Here is a 24,114-nt window from a genome sequence, read left to right as displayed (position 1 = left end):
GGAAGGGCCCCAGGCTCCCCCAGGCTGAACTGCAGCTGCCGTCCCCTCCACCTGCCCAGCTACAAACACCTCCTAAAGCTGGTTAATTTTAGCCCGGGTTGCTGGAGCAGAAAACCCTGATGGTGCTGTTAATGTCCCCATTGCTCCTGTTGTGCATCACATGGGCTGCGGAGGAGCAGGGGTTCCACCACAGGTTAACCCTCACCTCAGCCGCCTTCCCCAGCTCCCCGCTGGGTTTAAACACCGCCGAGGAAAATCCCAGCTCTGCTTCTCACCCTCAATAGCATCTCTCCTGCCTCCCAGCTGCCCCGCTGGCTTCATCCCTGAGGTGATCCATCATCCCAGCAGATCCCCACCACCACCCTGACCAGCGCAAGCAGGAGCAGATGCTGGCCAAGCTCCGAAATGCTGCACCACGGGTGATGGAAACGAGTGATGCATAATCATTAACAGCAGTGACGCCAGAGCCCTTGGGCTTGGAGCTTCCATCCTGCTGACAAACCTTCACAGCGGCAAGTGAGCAGGTTTAATTACCTCCTTCAATAATGAGGTCATGCCCTAAATGATGAGCAGCTGTGTGTCCTTCCAGCCCTCTCCATATCCCTGTTAGGGAGCTTGACCAACCCAGCAGCAGGGGAGCCCAAAGGAACCTTTGCTGATAACAGGCTTCCGGGGTCCTGAGCCCAAAGGATTGCCCCCGCCCAGGGACTGGGGACCCTCACCCAAGAGAGAGGGGGGGACAACAAAAACGGGCCCTCCCAGAGGAGCACCCAGTGGTCCCAAGTGAAGGCCCCACGCCTCATGACGCGGATGAGATGGACGTGGGGAAAGGCTGCCAGCCAGCGCACCCGGCTCTGGGCACGGTGCTCGAGATTCCCACTCACAAAACAGCCCCAGCATCGCGTGCTGGTCAGATGTCCTCTGGGACCGGAGACCCAACACTGCTCCTGCTCCTTCGAGCACTGCGTCCCCTCATTGTGCCCTCCTTGCTTTCCTCTCCCTCCCCTTTTTTCCCCTAAATGCTGAAAATCAGGACTCCAGTGAGCTGTGACCAGCCCGGACATAATGATAACCATTAAATAAAGGCAAATGCAAACAAAATGATTAATCCCGTGATTAATGATTAAGAGGCAGGAATGCCTAAGCCAGCTGAAAGCCCGCCCAGTGCTAACACTGCTGGTTGTCCCTGCCGAGCGAGGAAGAGGATCCAGCCAACATCCAGCTCAAGGTCCCCCAAAAAGGGACCCACCACCAGTGTGGTGGCCCCAAACAAAGCCCAACTCCTCCCCGCCACGTCCCCTTCACATGCAAGAGTCCTGTGGGCCAGCCACGTGTCAGATGTGGGGTGATGTGACACCGCAGCAGGTTGTCGCATGCCCTAGTTGGGAGCTGGGAGCTGCGTCTTCTTCTCCTGGAAAGCGGGCAAGGACAAGCCGAACGGCTTCCTCTTCTTGTGCGGGTGTTGAACTGCATAGAGATAGGATGTGTACTGGAGCTCTGGCATCACCATCCTCTGGCAGGTTCTCAAAGTCCTGTTGTCTAAGTCTTGTCTGAGATTGTACCCAAGGATATTTGCAGCCCCTGACTGGAAAGGCAGGAGAGCTTTGTTCTGGATGCGATCCTTCTCCACTGCCTTCTGGTCTGAGAGACAGGTCTCCATCAGCTCCTTCTGCCTCATTCGCAGGTGATTCACCTCCTTCTCCAGCTTCTTGAGTCCTATGGTCTCCTCAATTGTCCTCCAGAAGCTCTGGTTGAAGTGCAGGTAGAGCTGCCAGTCCAGTGAGCACCACACTTTAATCCGCTCCTTGCTTTCCAGAGTCAAGGTCTGGACAGTGTCCTGGCTTCTGGAATTGAGCTTAAAGTAAATCACGTCGTCCAGATCCCAGCACAAAATGTGCTTCAAGAGGATCATGGACTCATCAAAGTACTCTGCTATCAAGATCAGGTGGAAGTTCTGCTCAATCTCCTTCAGGACTGCCTGGATGTACTTTTTGTTGTCCTGTGCATTGTTATCGTAGCCAAAGTCAAACCACATGATATTCCTGGCGTAGATGTTTTTCTTGGAATCCTCCGGGTGGTAATACTTCATGGGTGATGCCAGGTACTCGTTCACATCCTTGGACAGCTTAAAGGCAGGGACAGTGTCCTTGTAGTAGATGTAGGAAGACTCCAGCAGAGAAATGGGGTTCCTCAGGATGGAGAAGTAGAAGGTGTTCGCTGCCATCACCTTTTGCACCTGTGTGCCGGGAGGAAGAAGAGGCTGTTAGTCCCGAGGTACTGCTTGTTCAACCAGGTTTCTCTGCAGACGTCACGGCTCTTTCTTACCTCTGAGGGGTTAAACCGCAGGTGGTTGCACATGATGTTGTAGTTCTGTCCTATGGCTTGAAATGCCTCCACAAAGTGGGCCAGGAAGGTCTTCGGGTACCCCAGGTGGACGTGGTGGGCAGCTGGGAGGGCAACGGTGAGGTTGTACCTCTCTGCAAACCTGAACATGACGTTGAGGACGGTGCTGCTGGCCGTCTTGTGCGTCTTGAGGAACATGACGTTAGTCTTGGCACGGCAAGGCATGGAAGGTATCAGCAGCTCCCCGTGGCTTTTCAGGATCCTGCAGGAAGACAACAAATGGGGAGAACAGCCTCTCCAGTGCCGTATCCCACCTGTGAGACCCGGCAAAGCCAAACCCCAGCAGTTCTCCTGATACCACCCCTGCAGCTGGGGCAAGACACCAACCCAAACAAGCGTCATCCCTCGGGCACAGAAATTGGACAGTTTTCTTCTTCTCCAGGTCCTAACTTACTCAAAGGCTTCAGCTTCATCCCCAAAGATCTGCATTTTGGCTAATCTGATCCCTTGCCTGCCCAAACGTGGATCTAGGACCCAACATGGGGCTGCTGCCCTTCCAGACGACCCTAAACCTCATGAGAGTCAAATCAAGCGTCACAGGTCAGGTCCTTGCTGCCCTGGGCAGATAAAGTCATGCGACCTCTCTTCTGCTTCACTTACAGGAAACTTTTATTCTTCGCATGGTAGAATCCCGATAGGAAGATGAGTCCCAGGAAGAGGTTGACGATGAGACATTTGATGTGTCTGGAAAGAAAGCAAAGTTTCAGTGGATTTTTATCCGAGAGTTCTTTCCCGAATGTGAACCACCGAACTTTGCGTATTGCCCATGGGAATCTTTGTCACCCAGAGCACAATTTTCTGGCTCCCCCACCTGTGTCAGCGGCTCCAGCACTAGAGGTAGGACAGTGAGAAATTGCGCTTTTAATGTCACTCTCCTAATTTTGGCCTTTGGCAAGACACAGGTCACATCAGGCAGGGCCTGAGCTCTGCTCCGCTGCATTTTATTTTGGTTTTCTTTTGGTTTTCTGGGGCATTAGAGCTTATTCACATCAAGCTTTTCTCAGCAATCACTGAGAGCTGGAAAACAAGCCCCTTGTGGAGTATAAGGATTTCCTCAGTAAGAAAGGTGGGCACAAACACATCACTCCAGAAGATGGTGAACTCAAAGAAACACCAAACAGTTTTTTTTTCAATATAAGGTAGATTTTTCAAAAGAGAGAAACAATTAATAACCCTGTAATGGACTAATTACATCCTGCCTTTGGACAAGAGGACACTGCAATAACTCCTCCCAGCCCAGCTCTTCTGTTCATCAGATCTTCTCCCCTTGGCCGGACTTTAACCTGCCTGAGCTCAGCGATGGCTCTTTGGACCATCTACCTGCCCTTTGCCTGGAAAATGATGAGCAGGGAGTCTTTTCCAGCACTAATTAGGCAACCACCATGTACCATCAGCAGTGTGTTCTAGCTGGGACACATACCGGATCTTTTGAAGGTTTGATGCCCACCAGAAAGGGCTTGATCTGACTTCTCTGATCTTAAAAGCTTTTTTAACCCGGCATGAACTCCATGTTTTCAGCTGCCATTTCCAAAACGCAGCAGATCTGGCTTGGTCTTCAAATTATTTTGAGGAGATGCAGTCCCATTTACAGCCTGGGATGGTCACTCTCCCAGGCGAGCAAGGAATGCTCCAAGTGTGCCCAACCTGAGGGTAAATGGGGACACAATGATTGGCGTGGTCTGGAGCTGGTGGTCCTTTCTACGGTCCTGCTGGCCAAGGGGTCCTCACGCATGGTCCTGCTGCACAGGGTGGTGGCTTTCATAGCCTCCAGCTTGCACAATGTGAAAGATGTTGAACCTCTCCTTCTAGCTGGCCTTAGGAGAGCACAAGCCCCAGCTTTATCTGGCGTGGTCCACAGCCTCCCGCTGGCAGGCCACAGAACGACAAAGTCGGGCTGTGACAGCCTGGATGGCACCGTGGAAAACCAGAGAGAGGACGAGAGCAAAACCCAACAGAGCAGGAAGAGCTGCACAATAAACCACAGCTGTGATCCAGGAGCCACGGACCAAACGTCAACACCGTGGGAAGCACGGGGACAGGTGACAATGTCGCAGCATCACGATGACACTGCACAAAAGCATGACTTTGCTCGCTACGCAGAGCTGCCCCAAACCACTTTTACTTCAAGACTTGCACAAGAGCGCTTTCCTTGTCCAGTGCATCCCAGCCAAACGGGACATCTGCAGAGCCTCAGCCACAGCCCGTACCAACCTCCGACATGAATTTGCGGCACGGCTCCTGCATGAAGAGTTTCAAGACAAGCAGCCTTTCATCAGTATTTCTTATCTGTTGGTCCCAGACCTGTTAGGGGAACGGGGGTGAGGCAATTCCCTTTCTGTTGGTTGCTCTGCATAGGTAAATAGAGATGAGGCAGGTGAAGAAATGCAGAGGAGCCCACAGGCACATCTGTCAAATGCAGCCCCTGCCCATTTTTATGGTCTTTCATTTACACCAAAGCCAATGTTGATGTGATGGTTTTCCAGAACACATCACTCTGCCTGGAGGGCTTTCCTGAGCCATTCTGGTGATGTCCTTCTCCTGCACCTTTGCTGTAGGGTTTAATATGTGCAATAATGGCCCACACACTGGTCTGGGTGGTGTCCTCAAAACAGTAACTCTGATGGATGTCTTATGGGACAAACAAATCAATATGTGCCTAAAACAATCCTGAAGACAGATCAGGATGACAATATGCTCCAGGATTACCAATCCCTTCTACTGCAAGCAGATAGGATCTGTAGGGCTCTAGAACTTGGCTACTTGAGGAATCTCATATTTTAATAGTTATTTACTTTAATAAGTGTCACCCTGTCTCGAAATCCCCAAACGTGCAGCACACTGGGCCCGTCTCCAGTGTCACAGGATGCCCTGAGCAGACCTGTTTCATCTGGATGTGCTTCAAAAGCCCCAAACAACATCCAGATTTTGCACCTGGAGAAACGGCAAGGGATAATGGTCTGGATTATCGAGAATCACAGAATCATTTCAGTTGAGAGAGACCCTCAAGATCATCAAGTCCAACCGTTCCCCCAGCCCCGGCACTGCCCCATGTCCTGAGAACCTCATCTCTGTCTGTCCAGCCCTCCAGGGATGGTGACTCCAGCACTGCCCTGGGCAGCCTGTTCCAATGCCCCACAGCCCTTTGGGGAAGAAATTGTTCCCCACATCCAACCTCAACCTCCCCTGGTGCAACTTGAGGCCGTTTCCTCTCATCCCATCACTTATTACTTGGGACCAGCACCCTCTGTGCTACAACCTCCAGCAGACCTGTTTCATTTGGATGTGCTTCAAAAGCCCCCAAAACCACCCAGATTTTGCACCTGGAGAAACAGGGAGGGACAACGATCTGGATTATCTAAGCGCATAAAGACTCCAAGTGCAGTGCCAAACATCTGTGGGTAAATTTTGGGCAGGAACGTGCCCAAGTGAGCCCAGAGGATCCGTGCAGAGCTCATCCCTTCCTCGCAGCACCCTCCTGAAGACAACGGTGACCCACAGCCCAGCCATGTCCACACTGTCACCCGCAGCAGCGGCCACCCAGCGGACACTGGGATGGCCAAACCATGGCAGATTCCCAGAACGGTCAGCTCAGAGGAGCAGGAGTGACCGATTTCTTTGGCACGTGGGACAGGGAGCTGCCAGGAATGCAGGACTGATGGGCTTCTCTTCCTGGGGGTGCCAAACAATGCTGCCCTATGGCCTGGGGCTTGTTCCCCTGCCTGGGATGGACGGATGGATGGATGGATGGATGGATGGATGGATGGATGGAAGGCTCTCCAGTTCGGGGAGTGGGACAGGGAAGGGACAGCAGCCACTGTCACCCTGCTGGAGCTCAGTCCAGCACAGGGATGGGGTGCTTAGGGGAAGGTCAGGGATCGAGTTGGTCCCCAGGGAGGAGCGCAGGCAAACAGAGACCAGGGTCAGATGAGAGAAGAAGACTGCAGGGCAGCCCTGGGCAGGAACGGTAAAGAGGGTCCTGTCACAGCATCACAGAATGTCAGGGACTGGAAGGGACCTGGAAAGCTCATCCAGTGCGATCCCCCCATGGAGCAGGAACACCCAGATGAGGTTACACAGGAAGGTGTCCAGGCGGGCTGGAATGTCTGCAGAGAAGGAGACTCCACAACCTCCCTGGGCAGCCTGGGCCAGGCTCTGCCATCCTCACCCCCAACAAGTTGCTTCTCGTATTTAAGTGGAACCTCCTGTGTTCCAGTTTGCACCCATTGCCCCTTGTCCTGTCACTGGTTGTCACCAGAAGAGCCTGGCTCCATCCTCCTGACACTCCCCTTTCCATATTGATCCCCAGGAATGAGTCCCCCCTCAGTCTCCTCTTGTCCAGCTCCAGAGCCCCAGCTCCCTCAGCCTTTCCTCACACGGGAGATGCTCCACTCCCTTCAGCATCTTGGTGGCTGCGCTGGACTCTCTCCAGCAGTTCCCTGTCCTGCTGGAACTGAGGGGCCACAACTGGACTCAATATTCCAGGTGTGGTCTCCCCAGGGCAGAGCAGAGGGGCAGGAGAACCTCTCTTGCCCCCATCACCCCTGGGGCTCGGCCACCCCAGCTGCACCGTAGGGGCTGTCGCTGCCTCCAGCGTGTCCTGTGGACCCACATGTGGGGTTTCACCGCCTGTTCTGCTCCCACCGCCCCGGCACACCCCAGGGAGAACAGCCCTTAGTGCCACACACATCTGTCACCAGACTGCAAGGCTCTGACTGAGCCCCTTCTAAATCTGTCTGTGCTGGGCCAACAGACACCGTGTTCAACGACGGCTAAAATATTCCCTCACCCTCTAATCCCTTCAAGACAGACAAGTCCCTCTCGTCCCAGAGCTATTTCCTTTCATACGAGGAAAATAAGGTGAGTACTGGGCGTTACAGCACACAGAGCTGATCTTTTACACAAACAGTTACCACCGCAGGCAGAGGGGTTTGTAACCACCCAGCCCATCCACGGGAGCCTGGAGAACGTGACACACAGGATCATAGCTGCAGCAGTTTCTTCCTTGCTCGCACAACAGGGAGGAAGCATTTCACCGTGGGTGCGGGAAGCCCGAGGCAGGCGAGAGTCGCAGGGCACGATCATCTGCTGTTTTACCCCATTAACACAGTTTTTGCAAAGCAAAGCTCAAGAGAGAAAGCCACAATTCGAATGAACGTCACACGAGAGGCACCTTAGCACGCAGGACGTGCAACCAGCCTGGGAGCCCTTTGAGGAACCGCTTGGGAGCTGATTGCTAAGACAACAAAATTCTTCCGAGAAGCCAAAAACCTTGGGGAGCCGCCGGCAGGGCTGGAGCTGGTGGTTCATCTCGCCTTTCCAACCTGTGCCTCCCCACAGTGGAAAACTGCCTCTCAGGTCGCACTCGGAGGTGCCACTATGGATGCTTTAATGCTTGGGACAACCTTCTTATTCATTTGGTTTAAGCTGTAAGTAACAGAGCTCTAACCAGGCTCTTTCAAGTTAAAAGACCTGCAATACAGGACAGAAACAGTCACAGCAAAATTAATCTCTACCCTGGAGCCAATGGTAATTAACTTTATAGGTTATTACAAATTTACAGGGATTACCCGAACCTTCTATAAACTGTGTTTCAATTCCGCGCCCGCAGCGGTCGCCCCCCTCCCGCTCACCTTGAAGCGCACCCAGGGCTTTTCATGCTGCGAGCTGCAAAATATCCCCTTTGCAAATCGACTCCAAATGCTCCTTTTGTCCGCGGGCTCCTCCGGCTCCTACCGCACGCGTCTCTATTTCTAGCATCCCATCGGTGCGATGGGGCGGGCGAGGACGAAGGGAGTGGCCAGGTGTTCCCAGGGGTGGGTGGAAGGCGATTAATAAGCCATAAAAAGCTCTGGTTCGGCAGGACATTGACAAAGAGCCGCCTCCGGAGACGGGGTTTGCAGCGACGGGAGGATTTAGCAGGGACCCTTCGGTGGGAACCAGGTGGCTGAGGGCAGGTCCCTTTGTCACCCTGCACAGTGTCACACCACTCAGTGTCCCCCCCTACCCTCCCTGCACCCCTTGCTCGGGGGTTTAGGACTGTAACTCTCTGCCAGACTCATATTTCAACAGGAAACAGCAGACAACAGCAAAACATCTGCACCCCTTGCTCGGGGGTTTAGGACTGTACCCCTTGCTCGGGGGTTTAGGACTGTAACTCTCTGCCAGACTCATATTTCAACAGGAAACAGCAGACAACAGCAAAACACCGTTCACCTGTCAGGAATTCCCTGTAAAACATGTAGAGTTGAAACACTTTCCCAGTGAAAATGCAAATGTTGCAGCCGGAGGTGAAGAGATTAGAAACGCTGCTCAATCTAGGCCTTGGGAGAGAGAGGGAACAGGCATTACCTGATGATTAATCTACAGAGCGACGTCCTGGAGATATCTTCTGATCTCTGAACTGCCTGAAAGGAGGTTGTAGCATGGAGGGGGTTGGTCTCTTCTCCCACATAACAGGTGACAGGATGAGAGGAAATGGCCTCAAGTTGCGCCAGGGGAGGTTGAGGTTGGATGTGGGGAACAATTTCTTCCCCAAAGGGCTGTGGGGCATTGGAACAGGCTGCCCAGGGCAGTGCTGGAGTCACCATCCCTGGAGGGTTGGACAGACGGACATGAGGTTCTCAGGACATGGGGTGGGGGAATGGTTGGACTCGATGATCTTGAGGGGCTTTTCCAACCCAAATGATTCTATGATTTACATTCCAACTTGCATTACACAGGGATTGAGATTTCACCAGCACTGCCCAAACTGGGCCTGATGGTTGCAAACTGCCCCAGGAGAGCAGGATTTGTCCTGCGGGTCTGGATTGGCGTGATCCCCCGACTCCCCACGCTGGGGGAAGTCAATGCTCTCCTCATTTGGGCAACAAAAAGTTCACCCGCCTCTCCCAGCCTGGAAAAGTGGATTTAAGCTGTTGTTTTTGGTCTTGTACTGCCGTGCCACTTCCCGTGCACCTCCTGCCATGGTCCCTTTTCCCTCCCTGCCCACGGTGCCACCTTTCTAAACCTCGTGTGCTGGTGGCCCAACCTGCCACACCACGAGCCAAGTCCTCAGCATTCTGCTATCCTTCACCTACGTTGCGCTAAGTCTTCGGAGTACCCAAATACACAGTATTTCCTTTTAAATTACAGCTTCCTCAGGCCAGCCCCAGCTCCAGCGCGCACCGAGATTCAGAGATTAGCAAGGTATAGGGTTGCTTTCCTCGAGTTTCTTGGTAGAACAAGAGCCAATGTGCTGTTTTATGAAGAATTTCTGGGTTACTCCTGGCACAGCATCAGCTGCTGCTGGCGGGGGGTCACATTTAATAGACTTCATTCTCCTGTTACACGATACACGTCAGCTGCTCAATCTCTCGCTCAGGAGCCGGTAGGACCCACGAATCACAAAAGACCTTTTTTTTTACAATTTTACAGTTGAATCATTGCTCTCTCCTGGGGTGTCGCACATGAATCGTCAGGTTTGGTTACGCAGAAAAGTACGGTGACCTGCAGAAATGCCTCACGTGGGGCTGGGCTGTGGTGAGCCTGGCAGCACTGACGCAGGATTCATTAGCTGGGCAGGATGATGAATTAATAGCTCCATAGCTGCCTCCGCTTCACACTGGGTTAGGGGTGAGCGTGGTTGGTCAGGACCCCACGCAGCCACTCACTCACTGCCCCGCAGCAGGATGTGGAGAGAATCCGAAAGGTGAAAGCGCAGACACTCACAGGTTGGGATAAAGGCAGCTTAACAGGTAAAGCAAAAGCCGTGCGCGCAAGCAGAGCAAAAGGAATTGATTCACTGCTTCCCACGGCAGGCAGGCGTTCAGCTGTCCCCGCTACAGCTACCGACCCCGGTCACAGATCCCAAACCCGGCACCGTAGCAGCTGCCAGGATGACAATTAACTCTGTCGCACCAAAATCAGTACAGAGAGTCAACTGCTTCCTCACTGTGCCAGGAGACCAAGTGTTGAGCATCCACATCGTGCTCGTATTTAAGTCTATCCCAGAAAAAAATAGAATTTTGGACAAAAAATCCCCACCACAATGATTCTTTATAAAAACATCCCCCCCACACCTATATGTGCCCATCCCGCCTCTCCCTCCTGTACACAACAGGGAACTGATATTTGAAAGCATCATTGAGAATGAAGAAAAGAAGGACAATACTCGTGTTTAAGGTCTGGGAAAGATACTACAAAATAACCCTATGATAACTCCTCCCTTCTGTTCCCTCGGGGTATTTGCTCTGTTGTTCAGCTGAAATTGTAAACTTACATTGAGCTTTAGGATCTTCACGTGTAAGGAACGCGGCTGCGCCAGAACGGCCCCGGCCACAGCACCGCGTTATTGCTCAGCCCCGACTCCCTCCCTCGTGTTCTCTCCGTATGTGGCTGAAAAAAAAAGCAGTATGGAAAGTTCCGCTTCCCAAAAAGAACCATTCACGTGTAAAGCCTGTATTTTAAACAATTATTGTCAGTGGTTTGGGGGGTAGGCGCGGAAAAGAGAGAGAAAGAATGGCGTAGGAAAAAGGCAGAGAATAGAAACAGGCTGATCCGGAATGAGCGAGCTGCATCAGCTTGGCCTGGCAGAACGCGAGAGCAGCTCAAACAACAGAGGTATTTCTGGTGAAAGCATCTGTGTGGCTGAGTTGAGAGAGCTGTGACCTTACAGTTGTATGGAGAAGGGTGTTGCAGCACAGGTCTGAGCACAAGCCATCATCCTGAAGGCAATTTGACAGCTTGCAGCCTTGTGGAGATGGTGTTCAGGTTAAAAACAGAAGAAAAGAAGACCCTGTCGGATGATTTTCTTCCAAGAAGAGCTATTTCACTGCACTGTGGAAGAGCAGAGGTCACAGAGAAGCAGCTAATGGAGAAGACAGCTGCTGGTTGAGACCAGCTTTCCTGGTCGGATGGAGTCCAGTGAGGCCTCCTGAACCAGCGGACAGAAGTGAAAACCAGCGATCAGCAGCCTCCAAGGCAGTTCCCTGCCCGGCCCGCAGACCAGCCCTCCGCTTCGCATCTCCAGCGTCTCCAGGCTGCGGGAACAGCGCCCAACACTTTGCTGACACCTGGGCAAACAGCATCCACCACTCTCCCCGTGTCGACAGCAAACGCAATTTTGTGGGTATTTTGTCAGGTCTGTGTCAGGATTTACCTTTGTCAAATCCCTGGGCTTTTCCCAGTCACCTGCTTCACTTGGACCTGATGGAGCCAGGGTGACGAGAGCAACGCGTCAGTAAACACGGATGTGATGAGCAAACACTGAGCAGACCAAGTGAGTCACCAGCAGATGGCTTGGCCTGCCCTGTGCTAACGGAAGGGTGACAATGTGGTTTTGTACACCAGCCTGTAAACTACAACCCCTCCTCAAAACACATTGTAGAAAAGAAACCCCAAAACAACCAAAGAACAAAAAAACCCCCCATCTTAGAATGGAATATTTCAGTTGGAAGGGACTTACAATGATCTCTAGTCCAACTGATGGCCTGACCACTTCTCACTGACCAAAAGTCAAAATAATTTGTTGTCTGACAGGTTTAGGGCACCAACCCCCTCTCTAGAAGCCTGTTCAGTGTCTGACACCCTCTCGGCACAGACCACCCCGGCTTGGCTCTGACCCGTTCCCGTGTGTCCCCATCTTCTTTCTCTCACCCTCCTGCTTGAGTAAACCCTTTATTTTTGGCCTCACCAACACGAGCAGGGTGCAGGACATGGACACCAGTCTGACCACTGACCAGGGAGCCTTGGAACCACCTCTGCCAGGCTGAAACACCATGGTAAGGGGGCACTTTGGGAAAATAAATAAGAACCGGTATGTACAGAAGTCTCTTTTGCCTTAACGCACCATGTGCACAGTGCAGAGAAAACTCTGGGCAATTTCAGCATCCCTGTCCTTGTCTCTGCCCGGCCTCATCTAGTTTATTGGTTGGGAGGGACAACCTCTTCCAGTAAATCATTCACATAATGGCTCTCGCCCTTTGGGAGAGCAAATTGGGACTTGCTGTCAAGGACAGACGGGAAGACGAGGAAGCGCGAAATCTTGGCACGCCCGAAGCCTGACCCTGCCAGAGAGACGTCCTGGGTGTTCCTCCTCAGCCTGCCTCTGGTGTTTCCTCTCCAGCTCATCCCACCCAGAAGTTACAGCTCTGGGCACCCTCTCTTCTCCATCTCCAGACAGCAAACACACAAGTGGGACAACGCTGATGTCTGCTGGGGACAGGACGCAGGTGGCATCACTGAAGAGGCCACCACCTCATGCTGTCGTGGGCTTTTGGACAAGCATATTAGACCAAAACAAGTGAAGAAGAGCAGCATTTCTACTGGGAGATGGGAGTGTAGCATCCACAGGTTGTTCTCCTGTGCCCCTGATGCTTCACCTGCACACCCCATGTGAGAAAATGCTGCTGACACCCTGGCTGGTGCCACTTCACTAATAAATCAGAGCAAACTAAGGCGAATACCCACACACAATATCTGCGTGCTTGGTTGCAGCATTCAGATTAAATAAGAAACCCAGTCAAAACCAGTAACGTGTTCTTCAGAAAGAGCGGGCACCCCTGAGAGGAGAAACCATGTTCCTTTACTTGTTCCATCACACTAAAGAAATAAAACAAGGAGCGCTCCACGTGCTCAATCCACCAGTTTGTTCACAGCTAAAGTGCAGTTACGGAGCCGGAGACGCGGTCCTCGTGTGACGGTGTCTGCTCGCGTCGCTCTCAGGAACCAGAGGGCAGCATCTTGTAGGGATTGAGGATCCCCTTGGGGTCCAGCATGGCTTTGAAACGCTGCATTAGTAAAACCGCCTCCTTGGCTTTGCTGTACCCAATGAACTGCTTCTTCTTGAAGCCCAGCCCGTGCTCCGCGCTGATGCTGCCATTGCACCTCGCGGTCCACTCGTAGACAAAGGGCTCAATGGCCTCCAGCAGGGAATGGCTGTAGGACTCCGCTGTGATGTTCAAGTGCAAGTTTCCGTCTCCTGGAAGTAAACATTGCAGAGGTGGGTCTGGAAGAACATCTCAGTGGCCCTGCAATGGGGCCTCATTGCTGCCTCCTCCACACAAACAATGGTGCCTTTGTTGGTCGCCAAACTGTGCGAAAAAGGACAAGTTCACTGTCCTTCTACAAACATCAGCCTCTGTGATTTTAAAATTCAAACAACTGTGCTGCATTAATTACTGACCCGCTATGGAGATGACAACCCAAAGACTTGCCCAATGGTACTTCATAATGACCATTAGAGTGTAATAGGGCCCTTCATCGCTTTCTTCCTATTATGTCAGTGCGATGTTCCGAATGCACTTTGGCACTGTGTCAACCAAAACAAAGCAAACAGAACATTTTCTCCTCCTGCCCCTTGTGCGTGACGGTATTTGATTAAGCACATGGTTGCTGGGTATTTGGAAGCCAAAATACACAAAGATAAACACAACTCATTCATTCTCCCTCCAGAACCTCTTCCTGAATCCCAGCAAGCCATGACAGTACCCAGCTTAATCCCCAAGAGCTACCAGAGGCAGCCTTTGTTATGCAGACTTACCATCTCAAATAGAGCGTGCTGAAGAATGGTCTGTGTGTTTTGGTTTTGGTTTGGTTTGTTGTTTTTTTTTGTTATTTTTTTAACACAACAGCTCTGCCAAGCTCCCAATTTACCTGCTTGTAAAACCAAATTAGTTTCAGAGCATTCTGACAAATGTACCGCCCTTCCTGCACGTTGCCTTTTTCACTCTCTTCTGGAGGGTTAATGGCTCAGACAAAATCAATTTCCAATACAACTAATCACTTTTGCCAAGAAAGTGTTTATCTACCAAATGTATCTAAGTACATCAATCAAATTGATCTTCCAATTAAACAACCTACATACTCAAACAGAAAGTATAGAGCAAGAAGATACAAATAACCAGTTCAGCAGCCAGAAAACCTGCCACTAACATATGGAATACAGTCTGAAAGCATGAAATTCAAACATGAAGACCCTTATGCATCCTCCTCTTCTGACAGCTCTCGCCTATACATGCCTATTGCTAACCTAAAAACAACCTTTGAAACTACCAGGAAGTTGCACAGCAAAACCTGGAGCGCAAAACACCAACCACCTCCTTTCCCAGCACCTGCGCTTACCCAAGTGGCCGTAGCCCACCACGTTTTTGGCCCTCGGGCCCAGCCGAGCCCTCGTGTCCGTCACGAGATCATACAGCTTCCCCACGGGGAGGGAGATGTCGTATTTGTAGACATAGCCGTCATGAGTGAGAGCCTCTGTGATCCTCTCCCGCAGGCTCCACAGCACCTGGTGAATCAAAGAAATCCAAATAAACCCAGTACCTGTTGGGTTCCACACTTTGTGGCATGGAAGGAAAAAGAGCCTCGATTTTTTTGCATAAAACATCAACTTTTGATTTCGCTTGCTACCCTCTGCCTCTTGGAATGCAGTAATAACGCTTTGTTGGCAGCACTGTACGGTTAAGTGATGCAGCAGCCTGCCCAAAGCTGTTCTGAGTTTCCCAAGAAAGAGGGATGTGGCTCCTCTACTCAACTGCAAGGGTTGGTTTGGGAACCGGGGCTGGAAGAAACACGGGTCAGAGTAAAATACTCATGCTCACTGGGCAGACACAAACCTCTCGCCCTCACTGAGACACCACGTGTCCCTCCTGCTCCCTGGGGCCACAGTCTCCGGCTCTAACACACTGAACTTTGCTCACTCCTGCCCTCACTGACAACTCAGCTTCTGGTTTCCATGGTTTTCAGGCAGTCTGGGTCCTACCCCAGCAACTACTGAAAGATGTAATTCATTATTGTGCTCTTTTCCGCTGAAACCCCAAATACTCAAGCCTTCTGGGAAGAGTCCGCACTGGTAAATATTCTCTCTTCATGTCTGCATACACCAAATAAGCTACCACATCACTTGGGGACATTTATAGCAAACATCAGTGTGAACATCTCCCTATTAAAAATACAAATCCAAGTAGAGAATCCTGTCAAAGACATTTATGTAAGAGGAAAAAATGACTTGCCTTTATTTTCTTATCATCCGTTGCCACAGTTCCATCAGTGGCCAAGCCAGAGGACATGGCCTGTTCTAGGAAATTGTTCAATTTTTCTTCATCATGGGTCGAGTTGGAGCCTGAAGTTTCAATTAAAACATAAAAAGGGCTGCCTAAAAGTGAGGGAGAACAGAATAAGCAGATGCTCTGGGGTAAAAGCACAGGAATTTAGCAGCGGTTCTGGAGCTTTTCCCCAGCTTGGCACATTTCACAAGGTTGTTCTACTGCCCAGATCTCCCTGGTGCCAGGCGGAAAGGCAGCTTGGTGACAGTCCTTCATCTGTAGGGCACTGTATGTACATATTCTATCCTTTACCTCGCCACCACTTTTCAGAAAACTAGCAGTTTTCTGAGAACAAGGAGAAGCACAATGTTTAGAGAGGCTTTCACCAAACGTGCTTTTGTAATTGAATACTGGGTACAAAAATTACAGAACCATACAATCATTTTGGTTGGAAAAGCCCCTCAAGATAGAGTCCAACCATAACCGCCCCCTGGCACTGCCCCATGTCCTGAGAACCTCATGTCCGTCTGTCCAACCCTCCAGCGATGGTGACTCCAGCACTGCCCTGGGCAGCCTGTTCCAATGCCCCACAGCCCTTTGGGGAAGAAATTGTTCCCCACATCCAACCTCAGCCTCCCCTGGCGCAACTTGAGGCCGTTTCCTCTGCTCCTGGCGCTTGTTCCTGGGGAGCAGAGCCCGATCCCCCTGGCTCCAAGCTCCTTTCAGGCAGTTCAGAGATCAGAAGGTCTCCCCTCAGCTCCTGTTCTCCAGCTGAACCCCCCAGGTCCCTCAGCCGCTCCCATCACACTTGTGCTCCAGCCCCTCACCAGCTCCGTTCCCTTCTCTCAACTCACTCCAGTTATGAGGGATGCCCACACACTCACTGTCACATATATATGTATCTATAAAACTAGGCTAAAAATCCCCAAGCGGCATAAATCCTCTTCCCTCCAGCACAAATGACACTGGTACCTGTCACTGGGCTGGACAGCTTGAGGTGTCTCTCAACCAGTTCCATGCACTTCTCATCCATGAACTCATAGGCAGACAGGATCTCGCCCAGCATGGCTCTGCAGGTTGTAAATGTTTCCAGGACCTTCGCAAAACTCTGACACCCTTCAGACAGAACACAGAGAGGAGTCAGGAAAAAAAATCCCCACTATAACCTTGTAGAAAGTTTTAAAAAGTCTGTCAGGATTCAAGTCATCTTTCCCATCTCTAGAAAATGTAAATTGCTGTCCTGCGTGGGTTTAGATCAGCAGCTCCTGTCATGGTTTGAGCTGGGAAAGGTTTCAGACCAGAAGAGCAGGAGGATATAGCAATTACTCTTTGCTGTGGCAAGGGCCTCTTGAACACTCTGAGACACTTCATACCAAAACGTCTGTCCCACCCTCTGTTCTCAGCAATCTACGAGAAATTTAAAGGCCACTTTGAGGGTCCAGGCAAATTCTGGGCTCCCCTGCACATATTCCACAGGTCTGTCAGCACCTGGAGTCTACTTGTCCCCTCCTCAGAGTTTGGCTCCTGCTCTCAAGGCCACATCTAATATGAGCAAACTGAGAAGTCCTTGCTAGCCTTGGAGGCTTTTGAGAAAGAAATAAAACAGGTTCAGGAAAGCTCCCCACAAACAACTCTGTTAAAAAGCGCGCTGTCCCCAGACATGTCCCCTTGCCTCACCGGGCACCAGCAGACCAGGCCCTCATGTCCTCACCTGCCCCTTCATCCCAACAACCCTAGCTCCCCTTCCCTTGCAGAGCAACCTGCCCTGGCAGGTGTTCTGCACATTTACACCACAGATATAAAATATCTGCACATGTACTTTAACATATTAACACTGTATTATGGTTATAAACTGGAACACAGGAGGTTCCATTTAAATATGAGAAGAAACTTGTTGGGAGTGAGGGTGGCAGAGCCTGGCCCAGGCTGCCGAGGGAGGTTGTGGAGTCTCCTTCTCTGCAGACATTCCAACCTGCCTGGACACCTTCCTGTGTAACCTCATCTGGGTGTTCCTGCTCCATGGGGGGATTGCACTGGATGAGCTTTCCAGGTCCCTTCTAGTCCCCAGCATTCTGGGATTCTGGGGTTATTACCAGCTGATGCTGGTAGTGATGCTGAAGCAGATCAGCGCTCTCTTCTCTCCATCCCTATACCCTTCCCAGCCTTTGAATTGAGGTGTGAGAATATTAATATCAGCTCCTACCTAGGAATGCCAGATTGACAGCCTTCGGTTTCTGAGGACAGAGTATGGAGACAGCAGTGATAACCCCCAAAGTCCCCTCAGAGCCGATGAAAAGCTGCTTCAGGTCGTAGCCAGTGTTATCTTTGCGCAGGGACGCCAGGCAGTCCAGAGCTGAGCCATCAGCCAGCACCTGTGGGAACACAGACACCCGGTCAGAGCACCGACAGAGAGATCTGCGGGCTGCCACCACGCTGAGGCAAAGCCGTAGCCCATTCCCACGCTCTCATCACCATTCCTCCATTCCCAGCTCTTCCTCCCCTCCACATCCTTCCTGAGTCTTGCCCAAAACTTTTCTGCTTTATTACTTTTTTGTACGGTGCTGTTTGCACATGTCCCAGCAGGACAAGTGACAACAGAAGTTCGCTCTGTATTTCTCACCAGTGGGGAAGTTCAGCTGCTCTTTGCAGCCCCAGCTCCTGTTACTCAACAGGAACAGGGAACACTATTTGAAACAGTGAAGAGTTAAGCAGAATGGAGTAAGCCCTCACAACTTGTGACTTAAATCAAGGCTGAATGTCTCTACGACATGTTATCAAAGGCTGTTTTGACACTAGAGTGATTAAGCTGGGTGTGGGAAACTACAGCGAGTCCGTGGATCCCATGACAGAGGGCATGGGAACAGAAATTAGCCTTTTAGATATTAAGGCCTACTCATGAGAAAGATGGGAGTAAAGGAGTATCTGGAGATATTAAGGTGTATCCATGAGAGAGAAGGGAGTAAAAGAGTAACACTGACATTAGCAAAATTAGCCAATGATATGTTACTATTGCAGCCTGTAACCAACAGCAAAAAGACACGTGAACTGGTAAAGACTATACAAAAAGGTGTTTGTGGAAATAAATGGAGACTGCTGTTTGTACTTAAGAACTCGGTCTATGTTGTTTGTCTGTCTCAACTGCGACACCTAGGAGATAAAAGCTCTACATAATAAAAACAAACCAGGCTTTTGTTACCTGCCCAATTTATTTCCTATCAGTTCTCTACTCCCAAACCCCGAAATCTTTCAGAACCTCTGATCCCAGCCCTTGCACACAGAGGCACGGGCCTGCAGGGCTGAGGAACGAGAAAACCAGCAGCCGAACCCAAACTGGACGGCTCTGTTAGAAGTCGAGCGAGCAGCCACGAGAAGAGACGCTGCAGGACGGATTTAGCAGAGACTCGCGGCTCCACAGAGGAACCAGCGTCATGCAGGTGACTCGGAATCCCCACATCTCTCGCCGCCTGCTTCTCACTTCTCTGGATTAGCAAACCACCTTGTGGCACCTCTGTCACTAAGCTGACAGAAGCTGCAGCAGCAATAACAGATGCCTCATGCACGAAGACACGTGTTGACCCTTCTCAAAAGAGCCATACAATACACAATTAAAGAGTGGGAGCCTTGAAATGAAGAAATAAACTTAATAGCAGAGTCAATTATACTGTTAAGTGTCGTTCTTTATTTTATCAGCGCTGGGGAGCTCTCGGTACCATCCTCCATAAGTGCTCCAAACACTGGATGCTCTTGTGCTGCTTATATTCACGTAATTACTACATATGCGTTACAGTTTTTGAAAATTTTGACCTACATCTATACTACGAAATAGTTGAGGATGTTAGTTATAATTGCTTAGTTTCTTTCTTAGAATACATCTATTAATTATTAAATATAAGCTAAGCACTCTGCTTCTAAACAATGTGTCACTTAACCTTCTGTCTCCCTTTTGTCATGCAGAAGGATCTAAAACTTGAGAAATATCCCCTCATTTTGCAGGTGGTCAGAAAACATTGACTATGTCAACTGGTTAATGATGGGTATGTCTTTTGTAACTTTACCACAGTGTACATTAATTTGGCAGCATCTCTTCAGCCTGGAGAGGAACTTGTCTGCATAATGGATAGCTAAGGGCTGGAACAGCAGAAAACAGTAAGAAGCGGAGGTTTAAATGCAGAAGTGAACTGCCAGGTACTCGCCTTACCACTTCCAGGCCCAGCACCGTCCCCCGCAGAGAGCCGTATCTCAAGAGCCGCAAGCCACCGGCATTTGTGGCCACGTTCCCACCGACGTGACAGCTGCCTTTGGCTCCCAAGTCGAGCGGCATGACGAACCCCTGCTCCTCCACATACTCGTTGAGTTTCTCCAAGATGCAACCAGCCTGGCACACCAGGATTCCTGAAACAGAAACCTCCCGCTACAACCCAGTGCCCAAGGAGAAGGTGCCTCCTCAAGAGGAGGGATAAGTACAAGCAAAGGCAACCGCCTCTTCCTCCAAAACTTTTTGGGATTGAATTAAACACACGAGCAGACTGTGTGTGCTACAGGGCATCGTCCTGCCCCTCCTCAGGTCTAGGGAAGCTTTGCCATCTAGTCATCCACAACTGGTAAAAAACAGTGACATTAAGTACATCTCTGCCTGTTTTTCTCTCTCTGTTTGAAGAACTGAAATACCCAAACCTGGTTTCTAACTCTTGAAATCCAAACGACCTCTAAGTTTTTCCCATCCCTCCCTTCCCTCTGCTAGTGCAGCTACCACATGCCCTCTTCAGCACTGTCATCCTGCTCCACCTGCTGGGTGTCTCATGGAGATTTATGAAGAGCTCATAGCATGTCCATGTTTCTCTTCTCTCCTTCTTCCTCCTGCCACCAGACATATTTTTACATCTGCTACTGTTATAACCTAAGGATTACACCAGCTGCAGGAGCCTGAGTGAAACAAACCTCTGACCCTTGTGACGCCGCTGTACTGAACCTTGCTGATCCTGCAGTTATCGTCTCCCAGGAAAAGAGCTGAGTTACGGCCTGGGGCTCGTTTCCGTGCCTCATGTCTCTATAATATTTACCAGACACCTTGTCAAAGCTGATGATCCGGTTCATGAGAGCAGTGGAGAGAATGATCTCATCGAAGACGGGAACGCTGCCCCCAACAAGACCAGTGTTCCCCCCCTGGGGGTTCACTGCCAGGTTCCTCTCATAGCAGTACCTGGAAGGAAAAAGGTTTCTCAAGCCTTATGTATAACCCAGTCTATCCGAAGAGTTCCACCTCCCTGTGAAGGTGAGAGTGCCAAACGCTCCTTAAAATGAAGCAGTGTTTAGCCTAAAGATTGATACAAAGGGGCAGTTTCACTGCAAAAGTGAGAAAGCATGACTCCTCACTCAACTCACCCAGTGCTGAGCAGAGGAACGAACACTTGGGGTTATGCCCATGCATATTGATAGATCTGCCACACAGCTCCTGCTTGGAAAGCCCAGCTCCCTGTCACACGTACGCTGTGTGCGCAGCAGTCTGTCAACAGCCCAATGTCCTCTGTAGGTTCTGAGACATCACCTCCAGCAGCAGTCCATCAGGTTTAAGACATTACTGCCCTCCTCCTCCCCTCAAGAAATTAACGCCCTGTAGGCAAGAAGCATGTGCACCCACAGCTCAGCTGCTTCACCTCCCCGGTGCCGTGTCCCTGCAGAGCCCCAACCGGCACATCCATCCCAAACTCACACACGGTCATAGAAGCCCAGAATGTCAGGGACTGGAAGGGACCTGGAAAGCTCATCCAGTGCAATCCCCCCATGGAGCAGGAACACCCAGATGAGGTTACACAGGAAGGTGTCCAGGCGGGTTGGAATGTCTGCAGAGAAGGAGACTCCACAATCTCCCTGGGCAGCCTGGGCCAGGCTCTGCCACCCTCACCCCCAACAAGTTGCTTCTCAAATTTAAGGGGAACCTCCTGTGTTCCAGTTTGTACTCATTACCCCTTGTTCTGTCACTAGTTGTCACCTAGAAGAGCCTGGCTCCATCCTCCTGACACTCCCCCTTTCCATCTTGATCCCCATGAATGAGTCCCCCCTCAGTCTCCTCTTGTCCAGCTCCAGAGCCCCAGCTCCCTCAGCCTTTCCTCACACGGGAGATGCTCCACTCCCTTCAGCATCTTGGTGGCTGCGCTGGACTCTCTCCAGCAGTTCCCTGTCCTGCTGGAACTGGGGTGATAGTTCTCTGTGTCAGTACAGACAAGCAACACTGCCTACCCACCAACACATGCATACCCCCGGAGTAGCAACAGTGTGCAGCATCTCTTGTCCTGGGAGCAGCTGGAACAATTGGTACTTGAGGAAACACCAGGAGTACAATGGTTATAAAGTGCAAAAGGGAGAGCTGAAGCCACCAGAGCTCAACCACAAGACACGCAGCCAAGACAACAACTTCAGCGACTCCAATGCCTGAGCAATCAGTGCCTGAACCTCCAGATGTGGAGCCTCCTGGAATAAACCTGAGTTTCCTCAGCACAAAGCCCAGAGGGAAAGTTTCATGTTACCTGAGGATTTGAGACACCTCCGCTGTTGTCTGCGGCTTCAACATCAGCTGGCTACACCCTGCAAGGAAAACAAGGGACAATCAGGGCGAGTTGTGGGCTCTAAAGAGGCTGGAAAGAAAAAGGTGGCAAGGCATAACATCTGAAATAACAACGCTCTCTCCAGAATCAAAGTCAAGCCAATTAAGAGAATCTAAGTTAAAAAGGAACAAGCTGTTGTCAAGATACCAATGTCAGTTCTCACTAGAACTTCAAGTTATCCAACAATAACGGTCTTTGCTGCTTCCATTGAGGTCACTGTCAGGACTCCCAATGATACAAGGAGCAGAATCCAGTTAATAATTTGCAAGTTGCTGGTTCAGTAAGAGTCTTAGTAATTACACAGATGGTCATATTAAGAAGTTCAGCCAAAAGTAATTTTGTGGTTTTTTGTTTATTTGTTTCTTGAAGATAAATATAGAAGAGAAATTCTGTTGTGACAGAAAATTACTGAAGGCTTAGATTTCAGAGACAGAAGGCGATGAATCATCTGACGTTATAAAATGTGGTGGACAAATTGTAACAGAATTGGATAACAGATATCAAGATGGGCATAAAGAACAAGTCTGTATGAAATTCTACCTTTAGGTGTAATTACATGCTGAGTTTTGCATTGCTGGAAGCAACTGATTTCAGTAGGACTGCGAAAAGTCTAAATTAGTATATTGCATGTTCCCTCCATTGTGAGGCAGAGTCATTTTGACCACTTTCAAAACATTTTCAGCAGCAGGTTTTCCCTTTAAGCGCCGGAAAAGCCTCGTCTGTGTATGTAGACTTGGCTGCCAGTGGGAGCAATGGCAACTGTGTTATATTCTCATGGAATCTTTGAGAAAAGCAACAGAAAATTCACAATGCTTACGATAAACTAACAAGGCTCAAAATTATTTATTTATTTAAAAAGAGAAGTCTGAAAGATTACCAGAAAGGAATTCTCAAGGGAATATTTTCTACGGGGAAAGCTCATTTTGCCTGGTCTGTAGGGACGTGGTCTGTAAGGACATGGCCTGCTATAAACAGTGAAGAGAAGCTGCCCAATTAATGTGTATTGTGATTAAGTTACAAAACGCATACTCATCATTAACCCATTGACATAAATGCTTTCTGACCAGTAAAACGAGGGGATATTTCTCAAGTTTAAGATCCTTCTGCACAACACGAGGGAGATAGAAGATTAAGTAATAACATTGTTTAAAGTGCTTAGTTTATATTAGCTAATAATTAATAGTTCTATTGTCAGTAAGAAACTAAACAATTTTAACTAACATAATCAATTATTCCTTAGTATCGATGTATTATATCAAAATTTTCAAAAATTGTAATGAATATGCAATAATGTGAAGATAAGCAACGCAAGAGCATCCAGTGTTTGGAGCACTAATGGAGGATGATCCCCAGCGCTGATAAAATAAAGAATGACGTTTAACGGTGTATTTGACTCTGGTGATAAGTTTTTTTCTCTGTTCCAAGAGAGCTTTTTCTCCGGCAGACTTCTCATTCCGGTACCTTAACGGAAGCCGAGCGGAGGTTTTGCTCACCCACTCACCCCGCACCGACCGCAGCCAGTCCACATTGAAGGGCTTCAGCTCCTCCGGGTCCGTGACGACCCTGCCCGGCAAGACTCGCTCGAAAAAGGCCACGTCTCGGTCGCCCACCGTGGTGAACGGCAGCCGCCGCACCCCGAACCGCTCGCTGGTCAGCGCGACCTCCCGGCGGCTGCGGGGCGCTGCGTGGAAGCCCCTCAGGGCGCGGAACCCCGCGGCCCACGGGCTGCAAACCCCCAACGCGGGCACACGGTTCCCCTGCTGAGGCGGCACCGGAGCACAAGGCGGGACCCACCCGGGGCTGCTCCTCAGGCAGCTGAGCGAGGCCCAGCGGCGCCAGGCGGGGCGGGGGGCGGCGGACGAAACCCCCATGGGCGCCTGCGTGCGGACTCGGGACCCGTTCCGCCTCAGGACACGCTGGCTCTGCCAGGCCCAGGGCAGCGCCGCCGCCCTCAGCACGCACAGGGCGCATGCGCGCAGCCCGGCAGCGCTAGCTCTGCCAGGCCCAGGGCAGCGCCGCTGCCCTGAGCGCGCACAAGGCGCATGCGCGCAGCCCCACAGTGTAGCAGCGCCCCCCAGCCCCGTGGA

The 24,114-nt window shown here is 50.7% G+C and overlaps 2 protein-coding genes across 8 annotated transcripts; both read right to left on the bottom strand.

Annotated features, from left to right (window-relative positions):
- Nucleotides 1-1,355: 1,355 nt before the first annotated feature.
- Nucleotides 1,356-13,022, bottom strand: GAL3ST2 (galactose-3-O-sulfotransferase 2; the record flags this gene model as incomplete). The annotated part of the gene is made up of 4 exons (XM_080350124.1): nt 1,356-2,236; nt 2,326-2,605; nt 3,004-3,087; nt 12,898-13,022. Coding segments are annotated over 4 exons (1,347 nt in total), but the record flags the coding sequence as incomplete, so codon positions are not given.
- On the bottom strand, nt 12,960-23,927 carry D2HGDH (D-2-hydroxyglutarate dehydrogenase). Of its 7 annotated transcripts, XM_080349861.1 has the most exons (10): nt 23,529-23,927; nt 21,950-22,007; nt 20,486-20,625; nt 19,624-19,817; nt 17,629-17,797; nt 16,398-16,541; nt 15,393-15,535; nt 14,503-14,668; nt 13,922-14,034; nt 13,200-13,360 (listed from the first exon to the last, which is right to left on the bottom strand). In XM_080349861.1, exons 1-10 carry the CDS (start codon nt 23,896-23,898, stop codon nt 13,340-13,342), a joined length of 1,518 nt encoding a protein of 505 aa, XP_080205987.1. In that variant the 5' UTR covers nt 23,899-23,927; the 3' UTR covers nt 13,200-13,339. The 7 variants fall into 7 exon arrangements, with proteins under 7 accessions (XP_080205986.1, XP_080205988.1, XP_080205992.1 ...); XM_080349860.1 differs by lacking the exon at nt 13,922-14,034 and having other exon boundaries at nt 12,960-13,360; XM_080349862.1 differs by lacking the exon at nt 13,922-14,034 and having other exon boundaries at nt 12,964-13,360; nt 23,822-23,919.
- Between the last annotated feature and the right edge of the window lie 187 nt (nt 23,928-24,114).

Source organism: Nesoenas mayeri (genome assembly GCF_963082525.1).
Source record: "Nesoenas mayeri genome assembly, chromosome: 9".
NCBI classification, from domain to species: domain Eukaryota; kingdom Metazoa; phylum Chordata; class Aves; order Columbiformes; family Columbidae; genus Nesoenas; species Nesoenas mayeri.
Note: the sequence above shows the minus strand (reverse complement) of the source record. Positions and strands in the feature narration are given on the sequence as shown.

Bases quoted from the DNA above. Each gene is read 5' to 3' on its own strand.
- D2HGDH (XM_080349860.1), bottom strand. From the start codon at position 23,898: ATGGGGGTTTCGTCCGCCGCCCCCCGCCCCGCCTGGCGCCGCTGGGCC. The intron at 20,626-21,949 runs GTAACATGAAAC...TTTTCCTTCCAG, and splicing joins GAGGTGTCTCAAATCCTCAG to GTACTGCTATGAGAGGAACC. The intron at 17,798-19,623 runs GTAAGGCGAGTA...GTGTTCCCACAG, and splicing joins CGGTGCTGGGCCTGGAAGTG to GTGCTGGCTGATGGCTCAGC.